The sequence below is a fragment of the Seriola lalandi genome, unplaced genomic scaffold (assembly GCF_002814215.2).
Source record: "Seriola lalandi dorsalis isolate HSWRI2012SDOR001 ecotype SW California unplaced genomic scaffold, Sedor1 jcf7180002054549, whole genome shotgun sequence".
In the NCBI taxonomy this organism is placed as follows: domain Eukaryota; kingdom Metazoa; phylum Chordata; class Actinopteri; order Carangiformes; family Carangidae; genus Seriola; species Seriola lalandi.
In genome coordinates this window covers 79,849-101,647 of record NW_019525102.1, presented here as the reverse complement: position 1 = coordinate 101,647, position 21,799 = coordinate 79,849, and the positions used below count along the sequence as shown (strand labels likewise).

General features: G+C 40.8%; 4 protein-coding genes across 4 annotated transcripts in view; all 4 read right to left on the bottom strand.

Moving 5' to 3' along the window:
* The window catches only part of LOC111661739 (leukotriene B4 receptor 1-like), an 8,496-nt gene extending 3,403 nt beyond the window's left edge, over window positions 1-5,093 (bottom strand). The window contains exons 1-4 of the mRNA XM_023415401.2: window positions 4,989-5,093; window positions 2,087-2,632; window positions 458-658; window positions 261-304 (exon numbers count right to left, since the gene is read on the bottom strand). Of these exons, the coding sequence (XP_023271169.1) occupies window positions 261-304; window positions 458-658; window positions 2,087-2,623 (782 nt within the window). The 5' untranslated portion in view covers window positions 2,624-2,632; window positions 4,989-5,093. The remainder of the gene's footprint in view (window positions 1-260; window positions 305-457; window positions 659-2,086; window positions 2,633-4,988) is intronic.
* Window positions 5,094-5,901: 808 nt separating this feature from the next.
* Window positions 5,902-10,587, bottom strand: LOC111661736 (tripartite motif-containing protein 16-like). The gene is made up of 7 exons (XM_023415399.2): window positions 10,297-10,587; window positions 9,102-9,476; window positions 8,843-8,938; window positions 8,120-8,353; window positions 7,641-7,797; window positions 7,490-7,549; window positions 5,902-7,388 (listed from the first exon to the last, which is right to left on the bottom strand). Exons 1-7 carry the CDS (start codon window positions 10,537-10,539, stop codon window positions 6,856-6,858), a joined length of 1,698 nt encoding a protein of 565 aa, XP_023271167.1. The 5' UTR covers window positions 10,540-10,587; the 3' UTR covers window positions 5,902-6,855.
* A 1,481-nt stretch (window positions 10,588-12,068) lies between these two features.
* On the bottom strand, window positions 12,069-18,764 carry LOC111661735 (protein mono-ADP-ribosyltransferase PARP14-like). Its single transcript, XM_023415398.2, has 7 exons — window positions 18,470-18,764; window positions 17,626-17,765; window positions 15,483-17,492; window positions 14,944-15,180; window positions 14,601-14,816; window positions 14,344-14,386; window positions 12,069-14,054 (listed from the first exon to the last, which is right to left on the bottom strand). The coding sequence occupies exons 1-7, from the start codon at window positions 18,642-18,644 to the stop codon at window positions 12,946-12,948; spliced, it is 3,930 nt and encodes a 1,309-aa protein (XP_023271166.1). The 5' UTR covers window positions 18,645-18,764; the 3' UTR covers window positions 12,069-12,945.
* A 2,240-nt stretch (window positions 18,765-21,004) lies between these two features.
* The window catches only part of LOC111661706 (E3 ubiquitin-protein ligase TRIM47-like), a 3,927-nt gene continuing 3,132 nt past the window's right edge, over window positions 21,005-21,799 (bottom strand). Inside the window, exon 6 of the mRNA XM_087176382.1 lies at window positions 21,005-21,792. Within this exon, the coding sequence (XP_087032508.1) occupies window positions 21,669-21,792 (124 nt within the window). The 3' untranslated portion in view covers window positions 21,005-21,668. The remainder of the gene's footprint in view (window positions 21,793-21,799) is intronic.

Sequence of the window (21,799 nt, the reverse complement as noted above, 5' to 3'; positions counted from 1 at the left end):
TTTTTTTTTTACTTTGGAGAAGGTCAGACTAGCAGTTTCCAGCTGCTTCCAGGATGCGAAGCTAAGCTAATTGTCTCCTATCTCCTATCACTTAATGTACACGCCTAAGAGTAGAATCAGTCTTCCAATCTAACTCCGAAATGTTGAACTGCATTTGACTCATTTCTTCTCTGACCTGTAGACTGTGAACAGGAAGACATCAAAATCCTAATATTAGCTATAAAAGTAAGATGCATTCAAATTGTTGAGTCATCACTTACGTCTGTTTTTTTCCTGAACCATCTGGACACAAAGCCCATGTAACCTGAGGGCAATACAAAATAGTTTAGTTCATAACAATAAAAAATGTAATGATCAGCAACTCTTTATGCTTTTATAAATGATATTAAACCTGCATACAAGCGGAATGGATTTAAAGACTGTATTATGCTCCATATCTATGATACGTGTGACATACCTGCACTATGTTGATGATGTGGTAGGGCAACCACAAGAGGCAGAAAGTCAACACGATGGCCAGGATGAGCTTCTCACTGCGAATTCGGCGGCGGAATTTGGTCTGTCTGATCCGACGCAAGATACAGATGTAGCTGACTATAATGACGCTATAGGGAATTAAAAACCCCAACACAAGCTCCAGCGTGTACTGGAAGACCACCTGTGATGAAGACATATGATGAGCATAGAGGGACATAGAATTGACTGACATGTATTATGTGAAATCACAATCTGGCCCCAAAAGGGCAAAATAAAAAAAAAGATTAAAAGACAGGAGAAGAAAGAGCCAGCAACACTACATATGTCTGAAAAGGACTTAGCTTAGCATGAAGTGTGAATTATAGTGTGGAAATAGCTAGCATGCCCCTAAATGTCTGAGATTCCCTGACAGGCAGGGCATTGGTGTGTTTGAAACAAAGTGCTATCAGATTATTTAACAGCATCTGAAACCACGCTTTGCCTCTGGACAGGGTCGGAATATGGTCTGATGTCTAATCGCTCCATTCCCTCTTCCCCCCTTGCTCTCCCTTGTTCTCCCTTGTTCACTTTTCAAAGGAAAAGGAAAACATGTTCAAGCAATCTAAGGCAAGTCCAGTTGTCTTTGACTCTCGCAGTTCTACGTATCCTGTGACCTGGGCTGTGACCTATTGTGCAAGTTATTTGATCAATTACTCATTACACATTAGTCACTGAAAAAGTAATTACATTACTAATTATTTAGTATCAAAGGTAATACTTTACACTTGAGAAAACAGAAAATGAGACATTAAGATTCAAAAAGCAAGCATCCCTACAATTTAGAGGAACTCATTGCATATCCAGTAGCTAACTTAGCCTCAGAGACTGCACACAGCTCTGCAGAAGCCTCGACCTCAGCTGCACGGTTCACACACCCTCCAACTCTAGACAAAACTAGGTGACTCCTGTAAATAGACATACCCATGGCTAATATTAGCAAACCATTTCTCTAAGTAGAGGCTACCTTCTTCCTCCCACCTGCAGCCGGGCCACCAAACTAGTCCCAGAACAGTTTATCTATTGGAAGAAGAGACTGATTGACTGCTGAAAACTTTATTATATTTACTGAATTTCATGTTTTAATCCCTGACACTACGCCTTACTAAAAATCACATTACTGTAAGGCCTTACTTCTGCCCAACTCTGGACCTGAATAACTGATTACTTTAGCAAATTAGACTATTTTCCCAATTTGCGATTGTTGGTTCATAATTCTTGGAGGCATTTTCCATTTTACTAAATGTCTTGAACACTTTGGGCAACCATATTTTGATGATAACATATGAGCCCACAGGATGTAACATTTCTGCAGCTACTACAGCAATATGGTAAAGTTAAACAGCAAAATGTGGTTAAGTGGTAATGAGTTCTGACTCTTTGTTCAATTTAACCTTGTTCAAAGCCTGTTCCCAGATGTGCAGCGTTCCTATGATTGTGTTTAAGCTCATACTGATGCAGAATAAAAACCATCATTCTTTTGTATTCAAATTTGGAGGACTGTGCAGCCTTGGCGGTGAATGTGTTGTAGTTATTGACAGTATGAAGACAATAGAGGATCTTGTTCACTCACATGGTTTTCTGAAGAATGGAATGATTCGCACACCGTGGTATTCCCAAACTTCTTCACGTCTCTGTAGATAATTGCAGGAACAGAGGCGACCATCACAAGCACCCACACCACTGCCAGCATCCGCAGTACAGTCCTCCGGCCGTTGATAGCGCTGATGCGCTGCGGCCACAAGACTGCCAGCAGCCTGTAGAGGCTCATCAGCATAATGAGATGGATGGAGGCATACATGTTGGCCAGACACAGGTAAAACAGGATCTTACACATCACTTCTTTAAATACCCAATTCTTCATAATAAGGTAAATAATGAAGAACGGGGTGAGAGCCATCAGAGAGCCATCAGCAAAAGCTAGGTTGACGATGAGGAGAGTGGTGACGGACTGCTTTCGAGCACGCGCCAGGATGCTCCAGATGACAAAGACATTTCCAGGGAAGCCCAAGAGAAAGACAAGGCTCAGGATGAGGGCGCCTATAGTGGTGGCAGTTTTGTTATCCACGACGGTGTCATTTGATACACCGGTGATGTTGGCCGGAGTCATCTTTCTTACCTGCCAAAGGGAAAATATTGGTGAATGATTTTCTTCAAAGATTTCACTCAGTGCATTTATTTCTACCTTTTAAGGGACAGAAAAACAGAAAAAAATTCAGAGCAGCAATACTTCTTCAGGGTAACCAGGGCACGACAGTGACTCGGTATCGGAACATGACAAGACGGTCTGGAAAACAAGAGGGTTGTTTTTGAAATTCAAAATCAATGTAAGATAGTGTTTACATAGCGGTTTCCCTAAAACGTTAGTAGAATATCTCTCCTGAAACTAACCCACTGCATCACAAAGTGACTCAGAGATTTTCTGACAAATAAAGGATGTCAGCTATGAAGCCTATGCCATGTTTTATCTGGCACAAGCCTCACTTTTGAAAATATAAGTATGTATTTCTTCATGAAAGCGTGGGAGTGTGGTGCAAGTGTAACAGGTTTTAACGAGGATTCTTAATTCCTGAACAACGAGACCAGACACGAGTGGAGAACAACAGTCACAATGTTGGTGCCAGTATTTGAGCAATGATATTCTCTCTCTCTCTTTCTCTTTTGGCCTGACAGGGTAAATTTATTTGTAGTACCATCCAGACACAAAAGCATCAAATTTAAGATGTTTTAGAAATGTTTTAGAATATTTAGAAATATAATGAAGAGGTCATTTAAGGTAGAATAACATGATGTAAAATGCAAATAGTCTACAACAAAAATAAAGAAAAATACATTAAGTCCACTTCAGGAAATTAGCTGTAACCCTCTTTTTAAAGAAATGACCTATTAACAGAAACAAGTTGGATTGAATATGAGTTCAGAAATCTGAATTAACCATCAGCACTCATACAACAGGCAATGGTCATGTGTTTATCCTGTAGGCTGCTGCTAGGCAACATTATGTGTTATAGCCATTTTGAGTTCCTGGAACAGGTTTCAAAAAAATGACATGTCATCACTTGTTTGACATATTTTGACTATTAAGAGCACACCCTGAAGACTGCCGCTCAGTGTCAGTGCCCTTTACTTGTAATCAGATATTCACACCCAAACCTGCTAACCCAACCTGTTTGATATCTGTTAGCAACTTGCGCTGTAATTATAGATCATTACAGGGTAAATCAGTGTGTAATTGGGTCTAGTGGTGGGTGAGAGCACAACGGGTGATATGAGAGGTACAAACAGCAGAGCTAATGATTGCATTCTATCATTTGCTGTGTTTTGAAGACATTTTATCTTAGTACAGCTCCTATAGCCAAGCATATATAGAGAGAGTACAGTACAAGCTGTGTGAGGAAGCTAAAGTAAATCTAAATTCATCATTTAAATAATAGTTCATCAGAAGATTTATATCCTGATAAATAGATTATAATGGAGCCAGATTAATTCAGTTTATTTATAGTGCACATTTTAATCTATTAATGTTGACCAATAGAAATTGAAAAAATAATTTGATCAATTAGAATAGATAAAAATAATATAGAATTGCTAGGAATACATACACTATTTTCGTTTGAAAGTAAACATTAAATTTAAGCAAATAATGTAAAAGTCTTTACTTTTTTCCGCTTCTCGCAGCCTAGTGTTTCAAGAGTATTGTAGACGCTCCTACAGTTTTCAAATAAAATACTGTTGTAGACAAAGTGTGCTTTCAAGATTTCACAAGAAGATAGGGACAAAGACGTGAAACCACATGGCCAATGTTTACAGAAAGCCGGTCAAACCACATTGACAGTGGCATCAAAGCAGCAGCAGCAGGCGGTGAAACTGTGTCATATTGTGCAAGGCCCCAACAGTAACACATACCAGCTACAAAAAGCTTTTTGATGTCATTGCCTTTTTGAATTTTCTTTTTTTTGTTCCTCTTGTGGCTGTCTGTTTCTCTCTTTCTTCCCATTTTTATGATCATTTGTACAAACAGAACCTGTAAAACAAGTGACCACATCACGCACTATAAAAACTGACTCACTCAAAAGGTGTGTATGTGTGTATTCTGTGACTCACGCACATGCCTGCTAAAACACTCCCGTTCTGCCAATGCATACAGAAATTGTACAACACGCAGAATAATAACATAACTACACATATTTAGTTGCACAGACTGACCTGGTCATATTTGAATAAATCACAGTTGTCAAATGAACCTTAAAATATGTCTCAGGGCACATGAAAACACTTATGTATATTCTTATATACAGCAACAGATTGCAGAAAAAAACTCCTGAAAATCCTCAAGAAGAAAACAAATGTTCCAATTTCCTCCTTCAACAGTAGCAGCAAAGCTTTGATTGAATGCAGTGATTTGTTGCAGATGTAAACACAGTGTTGCTACTGACAGAAGCCAATACACGCTCATGAATGAGAGACAGACTCACCAAAGACACCGAATGGAAATCCCACCAGAAGAAAAGAGGACACCAAGAGCTGGAAGAGAAGTCTGGAGATGTTGCACTTGTGTTTTCTTCCTCTTCTTTTTACTCTTTCTTCCCCCCCCCACATTTTCCACCCACCCACTTGCGCTCTCTCTCTCTCGCGTTCTCTATTGATTTGTCATGCTTGCTGTAACATGTAGTGCAGTGAGAGGGGAAGGCGTGCCCCTCTTTACCTGGCTTGCCTGCAGCCTGTCGACATCCTCACATGTTGACCGAAGAATTCCATCTGCGTAAAGTCGACGTAAAGGGTTATTTCACCCAAAGTACAGAATGATTTCTTTCCTTTCCCTTGAAGAAGTCATAAAAAAACAAACAAATATGAGCATGAATCTGCAGCTAAAACATCCACCACTATTCTGCAAAGGCTTCCCACAAGGTTTCAGAACCGGTGCTACAGGGATTTGCTGCCGTCCAGCTACAAGATTATTAGTGAGGTAGGGGCAATGATGTTGGGCCTCGCTCTCAGTTGACTCCAGTTCCAGTTCAAGTTCGTCTGTTAGGTTTTGAATGGGGTGGACGTCAGGAATCTGTGCAGGCCAATCAAGTTCTGCCACACCAAAGTATTCAGACCAATTTTTATATGCTTGGAGGCATTGTTATGTTCAAACAGGAAAGCGCCTTCCATCTCCCGCTCCCACAAAGCAAGAAACACACTGTCATCTAACACACTATAGCATTAAGACTGAGGGGCTGAGCCCAATCAATACAAACCAGTCTCAGTCATGTGTATCTTTGTAAGTAGGGCAAGTGAAAAATATATAGTATATAGAATAATTTATGTGTTGGATGAAATAACCCTTTAAACATTTAACATTCACACACAAATATGTGTGTTTCACAAACAGACATGAATATCTTTCTTTAGAATTCTCTTTATTTTTATTATTGTTTGGCTTCTTATTTTGGTGGTCTCTCTTTCACACAGTAACTTCAAACCAAGACTCTCTCTGTTTAGGATTACAGTGCAAAGTACAGCGTGAAAATAAACCAGAAAAAAATCTTCAATATAAACAATAAATAACATTGCACCATCCCACCTGCAGCCACCAACATGCATTGCTTCCATCCAATTCAATTCACAGGTAAACCATTCAGTCCTGTCAATCATTGTCCATAGGCAGCTACAGTAACCGAAGCTGACAGCATCTGATCATTTGTGCTGATGTTGCATGTGTCAGTTTGACCAGATTCCAAGTAAAATTTCCACATATTCCAAAACACTTCAGTGATTGATCTCTTGTAATAACTTGCAAGCTGTTCCGTTCTTTCTTGCTACCAATGAAAACCCTCCGGATAAACATCTTTACAGATCACGCTCAACCGTCCGGCAAAAGCAAACAAATCCGTGTTGCTGTAAAACAAAGTGTGGAAGTGCATGGACTCAGCCTTTAATCACAGGTGTTTACATCTGATCTACAAAAACAGACAGGTGGCAAATTTTCTAATACCAATATATCAGTATTACAAAGCTGTGCAAGGCACATGAAGGAAATGACTATGTGTGGGAGAGGAAGAAAACAAATCTGTTTTTGAGAGAGTGTTAATTAGATTAGATAATACATTACTTCCTCTTTACACTGACAGAGCAGTTAACAGAAGTAAATATTTTATTGTATAAAAGATTTTTTATGTGCAAAACATTTGCCATCTTTTTACTTCCATCACATCTATAATATTTCCCCTCTATGTCTCCTCTGGAGCTATGTGCTAAATAGTTCAAATACAGTTTTTTAGACTGTCAAAATGTTAGTGGTAATTGATGTTGCAGTGCAGAACACACACACACACACACACACACACACACAAACATCTACTTCCTTAACTTGACAAGCTGTGCAAACACGCCAATATCATACCATTCATAGTTCAGCCCGAGCCCAGGATAAAGAGGCTGGGTGAACGTGGTGTGAACTCTGTGGAGCAGAACCATCAGATCAGAGACGTGATAAAAACTCAGAGTTCCTGCTTTATAATCCAAGAACACTCCGATCTTATAGCAGTGGGGGCCTGACACTGCCGTTTCTACATTATTGTGCCGGAACGAGTAACCATTCGCTGAGCACTCCAAACTCCACGACTTGTCATTGTTTCCAAACCGTGAGTCATCCGACGCTCGGGCGATGTCTTTGTACGCCACCGCTGCAGAGAGCGTGCGAGCGTGCCACTCCACCTCCCAGTAACACCGCTCAGACAATCCCTCTCTGCACAGCACCTGCGGGAACTTAGTAAACCTCTCTGGCTGAGCAGAGTAGGGGCTGGGTGAAGGCTTCATCATGTGATAGTCGCTCATCAGGTGGAGATACGCGTAGTTTGAGGTCACATCCAGTGTGAGGGGACGGCAATCTGCCGGGAAAACAAGGTCAGTATGAACAATCAACCCCCCTGCCAAAATGGAAATAAAGATTATTGCGTGGAAGTAAAAAGAGTTCAACTGAATGTCTTACAGTGTAAAAACTCTTCTCTGGTGTTTGGTGCCGGTGGCAGTGAGAAATCAACATAAGAGACTGTCAGAAAGAAACAGAGAGTCATTTCCATTTCATGACTTCAACCGATTAACTGATTTAAAGTCATTTGCTTCATATTTGCTTATGTTACCTGTGGCAGAGATCCTGGGCCATGTTTCCTCCAGGGCAATCTCTAGTTTATCTCTCAGCTCAGACACACAGTCCGTCACTTCTCTGAGGGAACGTGGAGGAACAGAAGCAGGTGGAAAGTCTGAAGAGTCACAGGAAGTGGAGAGAGACTGGAAGATCTGAGGAGAAACGAGACAAACAACATTGCCAAGATGTAGTTATTGTCAGAAAACATACTATTTTGTCCAAAAGCATATGTTTCACTTGAGAAGTGGGAAGTGATCTTAACACCCTGGCTTCTACTTAAGATTAATTTTACTTTCATTTTAAGCATTGTCACCTGTTATTAAAAAGCCAGCCAGTAGATAGAGCCATTTTCAGCAGGCCCTTTCCCACAGTGAAGATAAACTGTTCCAGGAAACTCTTTATTCAAATCATATTAATCATAAAGTTGTAAATCACACAACAACAACAACAACGCCACTGAGAAGCGTCCTGTACCTGTATCAAATGGATGTGGTCGTCAGCATGCGACAGCCGCTCCAGTTCGCCGTCTCTCCTCCTCAGCTTGGCGATCTCCTCCTCCAGCTGCACCCGAATCGCCTCAGCCTGCACCGCCGCCGTTTTCTCCTGCCCTTCAATCAGCTGCTTCACCTCACTACGTCTTCTCTTCATGGAGGAGATCATCTTGGCAAAGATGCTGTCGCAGTCCTTCAGCGCCTCTTGGGTAGAGATCTGTTGCAACACAAAGCTTTTGATTTAAAAGTTACTCAACATGATAAAACCAGTGCGGAAACTGGTGCTGACCTTTGACTTCGCAATCATTTTCAGTCAAATGCCACTGATTATTTACTCATTCACGAGCAGGAACTTTTGATATTAGATTATAGAGAATTCCTTTGAGCAAAATGGACTTTAATCAACATTATAACAATGAAATGAAAATGTGAAACAAACGTAAAAGCTCTTTCCAGCTGAATTCTTTTGGTTCATTCTCACTGCTTGTGGAGCATTTAGCAGATAACAAACCAGATGTTCCCCTCAAAAGTTGATGGAGACCAAAAACAGAGCTAAAAGAAAGTGACTATTGGACTCTAGGTGTGTAACCAAGCAACTATTTGCTACAAAATGAGCATATGAACTTAGAAAGGTGATAATATGTCAATGCTGTGTTCACAACTTGCTACTCCCTCGTGTACTCCCAAACTCTTTGTTTTCTCACACCTTGAGATCGTTCTCCGCTTGGATCAGCTCCTTCAGCTCCTTCTCTCTCTGCTGGGACGTCTCCTGGACTTTCTTACGACTCCAATTAAGAAGATTCTGCAAAGAGGAAAGCATGATTATTTCCAGTGAGACTCGAGGAGCTCATGCTCAATCAGAATAATTAAGATAATTAAGACTACATTTGCCATGTCAGGAGCAGCTCAAGGGAGTACAGAGGCGTCAGATTTACAGGCTTTAGTCAGAGAGATTTTGTTTCTACCTCTGTTTCAGCCTTCTGTACTGAAACAGAAACCACTTTGTGGTCCCGATGCTCCTCTATGGTGCACAGAGCGCAAACAAGCTGCTTGTCTGTCTTACAGTAGGCCTCCATCAGCTTGTTGTGCTTGGTACACATCTTGTCCTGCAGTGGGATCGTAGCCGAGACCAGCTGGTGCGTCTTCAGCACAGCAACGCTGTAGTGAGGCTGGAGGTGAGCTGGACAGTAAGACGCCAAGCACGTCAGGCAGGACATGGTGGCTTTCTTAGGTTTGGTCCCACAGCAGAAATCACAGGCAACATCTGCTGAACCTGCACAGGCCAGAGCAGCAGAGGGAGAAGCCTGCTGGGTGCTCGTCATCTTCAGCTTCTCCACAACCTGGGGAAAGGAGTGAGGGCAGTCATGAATAACCAAGACCAAGAAAAAGTACATTCCCACTGTAGATATTTGGATTAAGTAACTCTTTACACATAATATAAAGTAACATTGTTTGTTCCTTTTAATTACCTCAAATTCGGCATCTCTAGACATTTTTATGGTTCGTTTTTCATCAAATACACCGATATTGATATATGTGCAAAGGTCTAATATCAGCGTAAAAGTGGCCCAGATCAGTTGAGTAATGTGCAACTAGTCTGATACCTCTTATTTATTATTAACATGTAATTTTAGCCAGCAGAAGTAGCGGTCGGATTGTTTGTGAGGGTGGCCTGGGATGGAGTCAAATTCCCGGCCTGAATTTTGTTTTTGTCCTCTCTCGGCCCAGAGGATGTATCAGTCTTTAATCTGCGTCAAAATATAAATATGAAAGTTTGTTTTCTTAATTTATGGAAAAAGAAGGTGAGATTGTCTAAAACTGTCCTACAAATATCACTTGATTGACACCAAAAAAGGAAACCGTTGTTATTTAATTGAAATATGTTAACTTTTGAAATATCCTGCTCATTAAAAAAAAACAAAAAAAATGGTTCTTTTACCAAATTGAGTACAAATAGGTTTTTCAACACAAACAAGAAATAACTGCCAGGATTTAATTTGTGAAGACACATATGGGGCAACAGAAAAACGGGAGAAAAAACACCATTACACCAAACACCATCGGTTTAAGTACATGTACGTTTACATAAAAAGTATATAGCGTTTATGTAACAAACGTAAAACAATGTAAAGTCTGTCTGTACGATCATTCCCCCATCACCTGAACCAGCATGTTGTTTCTCTTCAGAAGAGGCCTGGGATTGAAGGTCTCCCTGCACAGAGGGCAGCTGTACCCTCCCTTCTCCTTCTCCTGGTCCCAGTAACCCTCAATGCAGCCCCTGCAGTAACTGTGTCCACAGTTGATAGTAACCGGCTCCTTTAGGAGATCCAGACATACTGAACAGCAGAACTGCTCTTGGTCCAGCTCGTCTCCATGCTGCCTTCGTTGTTGTTTGTCAGCCATTTTACAGACGAGCAGCAGCACATGGAGACAGGAGGGTTCCTGAGTTTATTTGTGTCTGAATCACTTGGGGGGGAAGGAGTGACTTCCTGATTTGCCCAGAAGAGGCGTGGCTAAATAGAGCAGTGGGAGGTTCAGTGTCCAATAACTTTAGTTAAAGGGTCACACAGCAGTTTCACACACCAAGATCATGGTTAGTGCTAATCAGCCTTTGGAGACAATTGTATAACGCCTTCTGTGACTCTGAGGGGAATATTTAAGATAACCTTGATTATGTCAAAGTAATGTCATTAGGATTATCTTGAATTAGGTCTGGGATGTCGACTCCTTAACAGAAAGCCTCTGTCACGAGTTGTGGGACCAGTCATATACACAATGATGGGAAGTGTTTGGAGCCTAATCCATACAAAAGATTAAAAGACCTCTTTCTGTTTGGATTTTAATCATTCTTTTTTTTCTTTTTATTAAATTTCTAGCAACTTTATTGTGGGTGCAAAGGGTCAAAATGGTAAAATAAGGAAAAGGACAGGATTTTGTAAAAATACACGTTATCTGTGTTTGAGGCTGTAAAACAAAGGTCATATTTTATATCTAGTTTAATAACAGCTTGTTGATAGCTTTTTACAAGCTGTTATCTTAATTCAACAATTATATGACCTTTGAACTGCTGCTGAATGTAAACTTCTTGTTGTTGTTGTCAATTATAGTTAGCCTACTTTATCTATCTCCACAAAGGCATCAGCTCACGTCCAGGGTTCACAAATACAAACACCATAAATCTGGGGTAATCACAAATTTAAAAGAATCAAAGTCCGTGAGCTTAAGAACATTTTCTCTGAATAAAAATGAACTTTGCTCTCATATATTAACCCACTTTTTCACGTCAAGCACAAATTAGACCACGGACCCCCAACTGATAAGACTTTTGCTTTTAGATGTCAAAGTGATTGAAACCCATGATCACAATAGTCATATATTCTGTCATTGTGTTACTTATGGATGGAATCCTAGTGAAAATAAATGATTCCCCTTTTTGTTGGGGACCCCCTGGAACCCCCTCAAGGACTGCCGGACCACTTTATTAACCAACTGTGGAAAATCCTCTCAGGTAAAATCTACAAATCTACAATGAACTTACACAAATCTGCATTAAAAGGACATAAAAGTCCATGAAGGAGCCGAGGAGTGCTACAGACTTATCAGGAAACCATGTTAATGTCTTCAAAGTCAGTGAGAGCGGACAGTAGTTGATCCTGACAGTTGTAAAGGGAATGAAAATACAAAATGTCAAGCACTGTAGCTTGACCTCTGGTGCCCCCTTGTGGAATCAGAGATGGTATTACATTACAAACTCACCCACAACGGCATCCAGTGTATGAGGTGTTAATAAATGCTATTGCTGATTAAACTGTTTTGTGTTTGGTTTTTAGGGAGCCCCCTTGTGAACAGAGCTCACCGGTGCAGTTTAAAAAAAAATCCCATAATAAATAGGTAAATTAGCTCGACACTTTAATAACAACAAAATGAACAAATGAGAAAAACAATCATTGCGTTTATTGTTGAAAATCTGATTTATAACAAATAAACAATGGCTTACTTAATATAAGAGCTGAGTGGAAAAAAAGAATCCTAATCCAACACCTTGAAGTTAGAGTACATTTTATAAAACAATCACTGTCATATAATGATAAATTATTAACTGCATGAACCTGTTAATAATGAACAAATCACACATCAGGTCTTGCTTACAACATATTGATATTTGTTATACATTATCAATTTATAAAGATGGCATTACAAAAGTCAATTAAAATGACAATTACAAAAGTTTACAAGTCATTTACAAAAGTAGAAATAACAGAGATTTGATTTTAAAGCGTTAACATTTCCCTCCACCATTTTCAGTTTTCATTCTGTTGTAGTTCGCAGCCCCAAAAATTAGTCCCTTTAAAGCTGCACTGATCTTTTTTTTTTTTTTTTTTTTTATAACTAACAATGAATCGGTTGTGTATACATGATCTGAAACAAACCCACAAAGCATCATCACCCAACCGTGCAGTTCCCCTCAGTTCTGTGGAGCCTTTTGAGTCTCTTTAAAGGTTATTGTTTAGGTTTTCTGGTGCCGCGAATGCATGTCAACTTTGTTTCTGCAGCGGTCTCACAGACGGACAATGATAGCGGCGAGCTGGTGAACATAGTGGCGCATTTAGCAAATAAAGAGCAGAATATTTTCCTCCGTAGTAGGTGGAATCAAAAACAGAGCTAAAAGGAGAGTGAATGCTGAATAAACATTTGCCAGGTGGCCAGAAACAAGACAAATTAATGCTAATGTTGCTTATTGTCTTGTAGATGTGTACATAGGTATAACTGTAGCATACCAACCTAATAACAAAGTAATAATATGTGATACTAATGTTTTTTCATCTGTTCGATCTGCGTCCAAGTGGCTTTTGCCTTGTCCACAACAGCCTCATATGCCATCTGTGCTGCCTCACCTGGTGTTTTCGCTCCCTCAGCAGCATCAAGTCCAATCTTACCACCAATTATTCCACCTGTAACACAGGCTGTTCCTACCACTGCTCCAGCTGCTATTGCTACCTCACCTCCTCCTACTGCTGCTGCTGCTGCTGTGGCTGTCCCTCTCAATGCTGGAACGCTTCTAATTAAGTTCATGGATGACCTAATGTTTTTCACAGCTGTGATAACTAATCCAACCATCCCTGCCAGACCAAAAAAAGCTCCTAATAATGCTCCTGTTGCAGTCCCTGCCAGACTGACCAAAAACCTATCAGACACAATAGTTTTAGCCTGTTTTCTGACCTCTTCCGGTGACAGGTGTCCTGATGACAGTTTAATGTGGCCCGCTTCTATATTTATTTCCTCTTCCACTGTTTGCAGCATCTTGTTGGTGTAGTAGCCTCCATTGTTTTCCATCACCAACTTGTCTATTGTGTTAAGAAGATCCTCTACCTGGGACTGGTTGCTCCTGTAGTTCTTCTGCTGTTTGTTCTTCCAGTATTTATTGTCAAAGACGTGGCAGCGGCCGCCGCACTTCTTCACCAGATCACTTAGATTCTTATTCTGGCTGACAAACTCTTGAATTGTCTTCCCTTTAGGGAGCTGGTCACCATGAGTGAAGACAATCACGGCATACTTCAGAGCATCTTCAGAGAAATACTGAAGTATTTTTCTGATGACATCCTGCTCCTGCTCTGAGAATTTCTCCACTTTGAGCACAATGAGAAAAGCATGAGGCCCAGGAGCGCACTCTGTGATACAACTCAATATCTCAGGCTTCATGTCCTCCTCAGACCTGTTTGCATCAAAGAAACCAGGGGTGTCGATCAAATTGATGCTTCTCCCATTGACAGATCTGGTTTCTGTTTGGCATATAATTGTTCCAGAGTTGGGAGAATGGTTTGTGGTGAACGTTTCTTCCTCTCCTATTATGGTGTTAGCTAGGCTGCTTTTCCCAGATCCAGTTTTTCCCAGCAGGACAATCCTCTTTGTAGTCGACACTAGAGGAGAATAATGACCCTGTTAAGTACATTTGTCTTTGCTTGTTTGCTTTATTTTAAGTTATTTGGAAAATAAAAGATATAATAAATAAAATATTTAAAAATAAAAAACTTCTAGTGATAGTATTTGTATAGAGCACGTAGAATTAGTCATTACAGCAGTTGCAGACATTTTATAACACTGACCGAATAAATCAGCAAATAAAAGTTGAGTCACCAGAGAAGAAAAACACCAACAACGGCTGCCATAGGACTGAATTGAAAATTTTCACATTATATCTATACCCACCTTGGTCTGGTTGATGAATATCATTTGTGAATTCTTTGAAGGCCTGCAGAGACAAAGACCTATAGCGTTTAATACCAATTCCAGTTTATGCTCATCTGATGCAGAAAAAGATGTTGAGCTGATGTTTATAGCTCAGTGGTTTTAAAATAGAAGAAAAACTAATTTCTTCAAAATGAATCAGAGAAGCCTGTAATCATTCTGTATATTATATAATATATGTAAATATTTGCACTGCTGCTTTCCATTCCCTCACTAACCTCTGTGTCATTTGGGTGGATGGCAATTCGGACCAGGAATGGCGTTCTACTGGCTCGGTTCTGTATAAATGCTTGAACTTCCTCCTGTAGAATCCTGGCTACCACACTGTTAGGAAAACGCAGGGCAATCCCAGCTCCGAGTACAGGGAGAGTGACCGATGCAAATCCTCTACTCTCACAAGAAGTTAGGATCGTGTTGATGCCCAGTCTCAGAATCTGTAAAAGGTCAGAATACAATGAGGCTAGATGCAGGAAACACTGGGAATCAGTTGCTGACAAAGTGTTCTCAGATAGAGACAGCAAAAGTTTGGACACAAATAAAAACAGTCCTCTGCTGTTTCACCTCAACTGCAGTTCCTTCTGGGTCATTGTCCCAGGGAGCGAGGTTGAGGAAGAACACTGCATTAGATGGAAGTCCAGACAAGCCCTCAACCAGAACTGCATCACCAGGCAGCGTATCTTCTCCTGCTTCCTCTCTAAACCTAGCAGTCAGCTGGGATCCAACCATTTCGAACAAAGTGTTTCCAACACGGGTGGAGAGAGGATTATGGCCAACCATAGGAGACACCACGGCATCCACCTAGGAGGAGAGCAGGAGATGTGTTGAGGCTTGATCTCTGTAGTTTTTTTTTCCAATTTATGTAAATTATCTAAGTTTTTCATTCTTTCACATTTTACTCACTCAAAGGAAGGAATAAATATTTTCCCCTTTAAAAATAGCACCATGGTTGAGGCTAAAAATGAGGTTGAAATGCCTCCTGTGTAGACAAGCCATACTGGGCTCTATCTTCAGCTGAGCTTTGTTGTTCAATTAACAGCTAAGTCTCTAGTCTGAATAGTTGGTTTGATTAATTTTCTTAAAATTTCAGAAAAGTTTTTCACCTCCTGGGTTTCAATGGTTCCCTGAACAATCTGAACATGGACACCATCTCGTGGATCTCCAGCATTGGCTTCTTTCGCTGTGTCTTGGGCGGCAGCAGCACCCATCAGGTATTCCACATTCTCACTTGGTGTAGTGTTTCCAGAACTTATCCCTTGGAGAAGCCTGTCACATGCCTCCTGCATGGCCCTCACCACCTCTCCTCTGTTATCTATCAGGATTATTCTGCGCAGACTCCGCCCTCCCTGACTACCAAACCTTTTTACAGCAGTTACAATAGCCTCAGAGCACACAGTGAGAGGAACGCCAAACACACCTGAGCTGATACAGGGCATGGCAATAGACGTCAACTCCATGATTTCTGACAAATTCAGAGCAGACTGGACAGTTTTTTCAAGTAAGAACCTTTCCCTGCCACCTGCTCTTCCAGCTGCAGGTCCAACAGCATGCAGCAGTGTCTTGCAGTTAAGCTTCCCCCCTGTGGTCACTACCACATCACCTGTAGGAATTTTCCCAATATACTTTACTACGGCATTGCTCTCCCTCTGTATTTCAGGACCGCCTGCTTTACTCAGTGCAGCAGCAACACCTCCACAATGGTCCAGATCTTCATTGGCAGCATTAACCAGGGCATCAGCATCCTGCTTGGTGATGTCACCCTGACACACCAGCACCTGGAGCCCATCACAAAGGCTGTAGCTGGCAACTAATGTGTTACCTCCACTCAAACTCAAAGATGGCAATAGGTCAGTGGTGACTCTATCCTCAACAAGGGAGTCTAGAAATAGACCCAGCCTGTCCCTGACCTCAGTCACCTTGCTGGATGGACCTTCCAGTACCACCATGGGTCCAGAGGAGGAGGTTAAAGGATGGACGGTAACCCCTGAATAGTCAAAACCATGCTGCTGCAGAAATTCTGGTAACTCTTGTGCTAACTCTGGGAAAGGGAGATGGACTGTGCTTTGCAAAGGAAACTGTTTAACAGTTTCACCCAGCTCTTCAACCTCTCTGGCATGACCCAGTAAGCACACTGCGCAGTCTGAGCCAAAAAAGACCTGAGCCCTACATTGCCCTTTGTTCATCTCATTCTTCTTGGACATAAGCTTTTCCCGAAGCTCAGATGGCACAGCAGAGCAGGTAGGTAGATTAATCTTTACTTCCTTGAACTCACCCTGCAGTGCTTTTTTTGCATCATCCAGTTTATCAGCAGAGTGGGAGAAGACACGTAGCTCTGTGTCTCGTAATTCTATTTCCACCATGTCACCAACCCCTAAAAAGCCACCTAGCATCCTTGGACCTCCATAAGCCTTCCGTAGGAAGGCCAGAAGATGTGGGCTCATGTTAGAAACTGTCCTTTCTAACACCAGATTCTCCTTCTCAGAAATCCAATCTCCAGCCTTAAGAATATCCTCCACAGAACCTTCCAAAGCTACCTGACCTGCATCTCCCTGTGTGACCTTAACTCCTGGAAAATTTCGTCCCACACCATGCTCAATCTCTTTCCAGAGGAGGCGGAGTTTGGCCTCACCCAGTCTACAAATGCTGGTTTGCCTCTTAATTGAGTGTGTCCCTCGATGTTTAACAGTTGATTCCTCCACATCCATCAACCTCGCATTCACCTGAGAACGTTTCCCAACCACAACAACCAGCCCACCCTCACTGTACACCTTCACCTCATCTGTGGTCTGATGAGAACTACAGGACTGAAGCAAAGCTTTGACTTTGTGAGGGTCCACCTCATAGTGGCACAGGTAGGCATCAAAGAGTTTGTCTACCTCAGCTTTCCAGTTTCTACCTTCATCTACAACACCAGGTTGGGCTAAACTCTTGACTAAAACCATGCTCTCCTCTGGGTAAAGCTGCGCAGAGCAGGCCACAGAAGCAAGTTCTTTCTCTAGTTCTTCCCCGGCCTCGGGACATTCCTTTAGGTAACGTAGGAGGTAAGTATCAGGTCGTAGTTCATATTCTTCACCACTTGGTGGAGGAGTTGAGGCAGGAATAGACTGTGGGATCTGTGTTAAAAGGAAAGATGCATTCAAATAATGATAACAGCAGTTTACTGTTGTATTTTATTTGTATTATTTTTTAAAGGTGCTTTTTGAATAGACAACCTTGACTGACTGACAGTGACTTTGTTTTACTAACCTGTGCTGAAGCTGTTGTATCCTGTCTTGGAGTGATGGGAGATGGGGTGTGAGGGTCCAGGCTGCCTCGGACAGTGAACACCAGAGGACCATCTGCGAGCTGCACAACATGCTCGCCTCTCTCCAGGACTTTTTGCTGATCTATGAAGGAAAAGTGAAATTATCATGAGCTTTAAATAATACAATTGTTCCTCTTTGACATAAACCACAGGCTTTTCACTTATTGTTAGAAAATAACAAATTGAAGAAAAAAATGGGTTTATTTTGTCCTCTGTCTTTCCTTATTTTCAGATTTCTCTCAAATCTCCTACTTTCCATTTATGCAAGTGGGCTACAGTTAACAATGCTGCTGTTTAAACCCGTCTCCCACAGCGTGCACCACTTCAACAAGTCATTTGTTTGCTTATCATGCAATGACGTTTTATGGACCACAGCTGATTTTACTTCCTCGTGTAGCCTCTGTACATTCAGTCAGCTGAATGAAAACTGGTATTTGACTTGTCTTTTGCAGAAGATGAATTGTTTATGATTACTATTAAAAGCCTCATCTCTGGCAGCTGTTTGTTAAGTTTCGTTTTCCGCTGAAAGTGAAACTAAATGATTTCGCTGTTCAGGATCCTATCTCACAAATTTCCATTTGCATCAGTGGAATCATGGACCTTTGGACATTTGGTTTAAACTTACAGTCCAAAATCTTTCTTCTTTAGACCCCAACTGTGCTAAATCCTCTAATCGAAAATCAAAATATATAATAATATATAATTTGATACACGGCGCTGACCATTAAAGTCCACGATCATATTAATGATGAATACTGATTAATGGATTAATGTCGTTGAACCTACCTCTCTCATATCTGAAAGCAATACTGTAGACCTTATCGTCCACACTCCTCAGTGGTCCGCAGTCACCTCCACCTGATCGGCGACGAATACGGAAATATGTCTCTATTGCCTTCCTCTGCTCCGCGCGCAGGCTGCGGCACTCAAAGAAAACGGGATAATGGTGAATATCAGCCATCGTCCTACCGCGAAAAGATGAAGACAAACATGTGTAATATGCAATCTGAAGAGCGCAGTGTGCGATACGACTGTATCAGTCTTCTGATCGAGGAGGACTGCTCTCTCCGTTCTCCTGCAGGAGGAAATGTGCCACATCAAGAGATAGCATCGGTGTCACGTCAACATACTTACATAATGCATTTCATTAAAGCACAGATTAACAACAACACCGTAGAACTCAAGAGATACTGTTGATTTTATTCAAATTGTAGCAGTAAACATTAACACACACACACACACACACACACACACACACACCATGAAAACACTGACAGCATGAAAAAAAAATATGATACACAGCGAATAAGAAACGATCTTAACCCTTTTGTTCTCTGACAATAGTTTTTTTTATATAGGAGCAAATAAATATACATTTTGTTTACCAAAAAGTCCTTCAGAGACAAAGAAAGGTACAATATTTTATCCTGCATATGATGTTAGTTGTGACCAACTCCCTGCTGGACCTCTTCTGACCAAACAATTATAAAAGTCCAGTCACAGAAATCCAAAGACAACTGTTGCATACATTTTTGAAAAAAATATTCATAGTTGACCTTTGAAACTGTTTAACAATATAGGAATATTATTGCATAATAAAGTTATCTTATGTTTCAACTGTCTGGAGCAGAATCAGTTTTTGTTTTTTTTCACTTTGCAGTTCACTTTGCTGACACAACAACACACCGGGGAGTCACGCGCTGCAGGTACACCACTTATCCAGTAACATTGCGCAGAATAGGAAAGGTCAGCAAAGACCATTCCCTATTCAGTTTTTATCATGTCTGACATATTCACATAGAAAATAAGTAAAACAAAACAAAACAAAACAAAAAAAAACACACCCATCAGTATTGAGGGTGTGTGGCGTGTTGGAAAGGAGATCTCTCATCATAATAAGACCAATGTTGACGTCAAGACATGCGTCGGGCAGCGCCTGAGCTTAGTGGGACTAGAAGCAGGTAGATTCACTAAGACTTTCTCCATTGACTTACAGGGACAAGACTGAAGTGCTGCAGGTCCAAAATTGTTGAGTAAAGTAGCTTCCAGTATTTGGGGCATGAGGAACTCTGAGAAAGCTTCCAAGAACCCAAACTTTATCTGGGTGGAACAGCTTATTATCAGGCCCTGCATGGTGGCTTCAGTCCTATTAAAGCACCTCCTAGCCTGATGAATATTGGATCACATTCAGAGATGTGCTCTGCCAAACCTGCTTTAAAAATAAATACTGAGCTCATTGACAAAGCATGGAATATTCATAGCATGATATTCTTGCTGCTCACCCTCTCTACTAACCTGTTCTATAGGTTTGTGGGTGTATGCTACACTGTGAGCCTAAAGCTAAGAACAATGATAGAGCCCTGCAGGAAATTAAACACTTTAATTTGGGTGACACATCATTTGGAGAATGGTTCAGAAGTTTTATGCCTGTCATTGTAAAAACACAAAAACTTTACACTTAATAATATTAATAATCCTCAGGTTTAAATACAATAACTAATATTCATTTCAGGAGTCATACTAAATAAAGTTTGTCTTCTTTGAGGAATAATGCATAAAAATAAGGTCAAAACATTTCAGCCCACATTATCTGTCTATTACACTGATGCAGTTGTTTTTCATAAAGTGTCCTTGTGTGTCAAGACAAATTCAGCACAGTCAGAACCACACCTGCCTATTTTATTAGTGACTAATGGGTGAAACCTGTGCAGTGACTCATACTGTATTTGAGTTGTTTATCCAAACAATAAGGAACAGCAGACAGGCGGTAACAGCCTACATAGTGAGACACAGTTGCCCTCTTGTGGTCAAACTGTGCACATCACTCACACGCTGTTATTCATGAAGCTAAGACGTGAGATGAATTTCGGATGCTGTACAGACTGTAAAGCTCTTTGTGTCAAACGTGTGAACTTGAACATAGTGTAGGCTTCAACAGCAGCACAAACTGCAGCATCCAACCTGACCGCAGAGTTGAATCAACTTTACACTTAAAACCTAAATGAGGAAGATTATTAATATTCTAATGGCACCTCTCTATTTATGCTGTGGTGTTATATTGCATTTGTTTCAGTCAGACATAAACTGGTGGTAAGGAGAGTAATGAGACACCGCGTTCCTCCCCCTACACAGAATTCCTTCATCTAATTATTCAGTTGATTCAGACACAGCAAGTAACTCCGGACACCCCAATGCTAAAAGACACTACGCCGCAAAAGATACTGTAGATGTACTTATTAAATTTGATATTCAAGTAATAGATTTCAGACTGTTCAGACTCTGCCACATAACAGAGAGAAATGCAAACCAGAAATTTACAGGTTGTGTGATTGCATTTATTGATTCATTTCTTTCTTTTAAAAAAAATAAATTATCAAAATTAACCAAAACAATCTTCTGCATATACACGACAGTGTCACCATTTCTGAGAAACACATTTTAACCTGTAAGGGTTTCAAAAAGTTGACAATCCAAACAGAACAAATGAAAGCAAACCATGTAACATGCATGTCATATTAAGTTCAATAAATCGACCATAACCACTGAGGTCCATAATACTCTGAAACACATTCACCAACAAAAACACTTTTTAAAAGTCCTGTTTTTAAAATTTAATAAACCGTCAGCAAAGACTAACATTTGAGCTAATGTGACACATCTGAAAACCCCAAGGAGCAATGAGTTAGTTTCAACTGGAAAAGCAAAAGTGAGAGAAAGAAACTCCAAACCAGTTAACAACTCCTGTGTCTAACAACACACACCTCTCCACCCTTTTAGCTTAACTGCTTGGACTGTTGCAACGAGGAAATGGTTTATTTGCGACTTTGGAAGGTGTTACTCAAACTACAAAGATATTTGAAGTGCTTTAACAGGTTCAGAAATTTAGGGTCAAAATATAAAATCACATCCTCTCATCTATCACATGGTATCCAGTTATATTGGAGGGCCACTTGCAGCAAAACCCCCCGCCTCAATATAAATCTGATCACCATAACTTCATCAGTTCTGCATAATGTCCAGTGCTAGATCCAGCACTCTTCAGCCCAGGATAGAGAGGCTGAGTGAACGTGTTGTGGACTGTGTGGAGCAGAGTCATCGTGTCAGAGATGCTGTAAA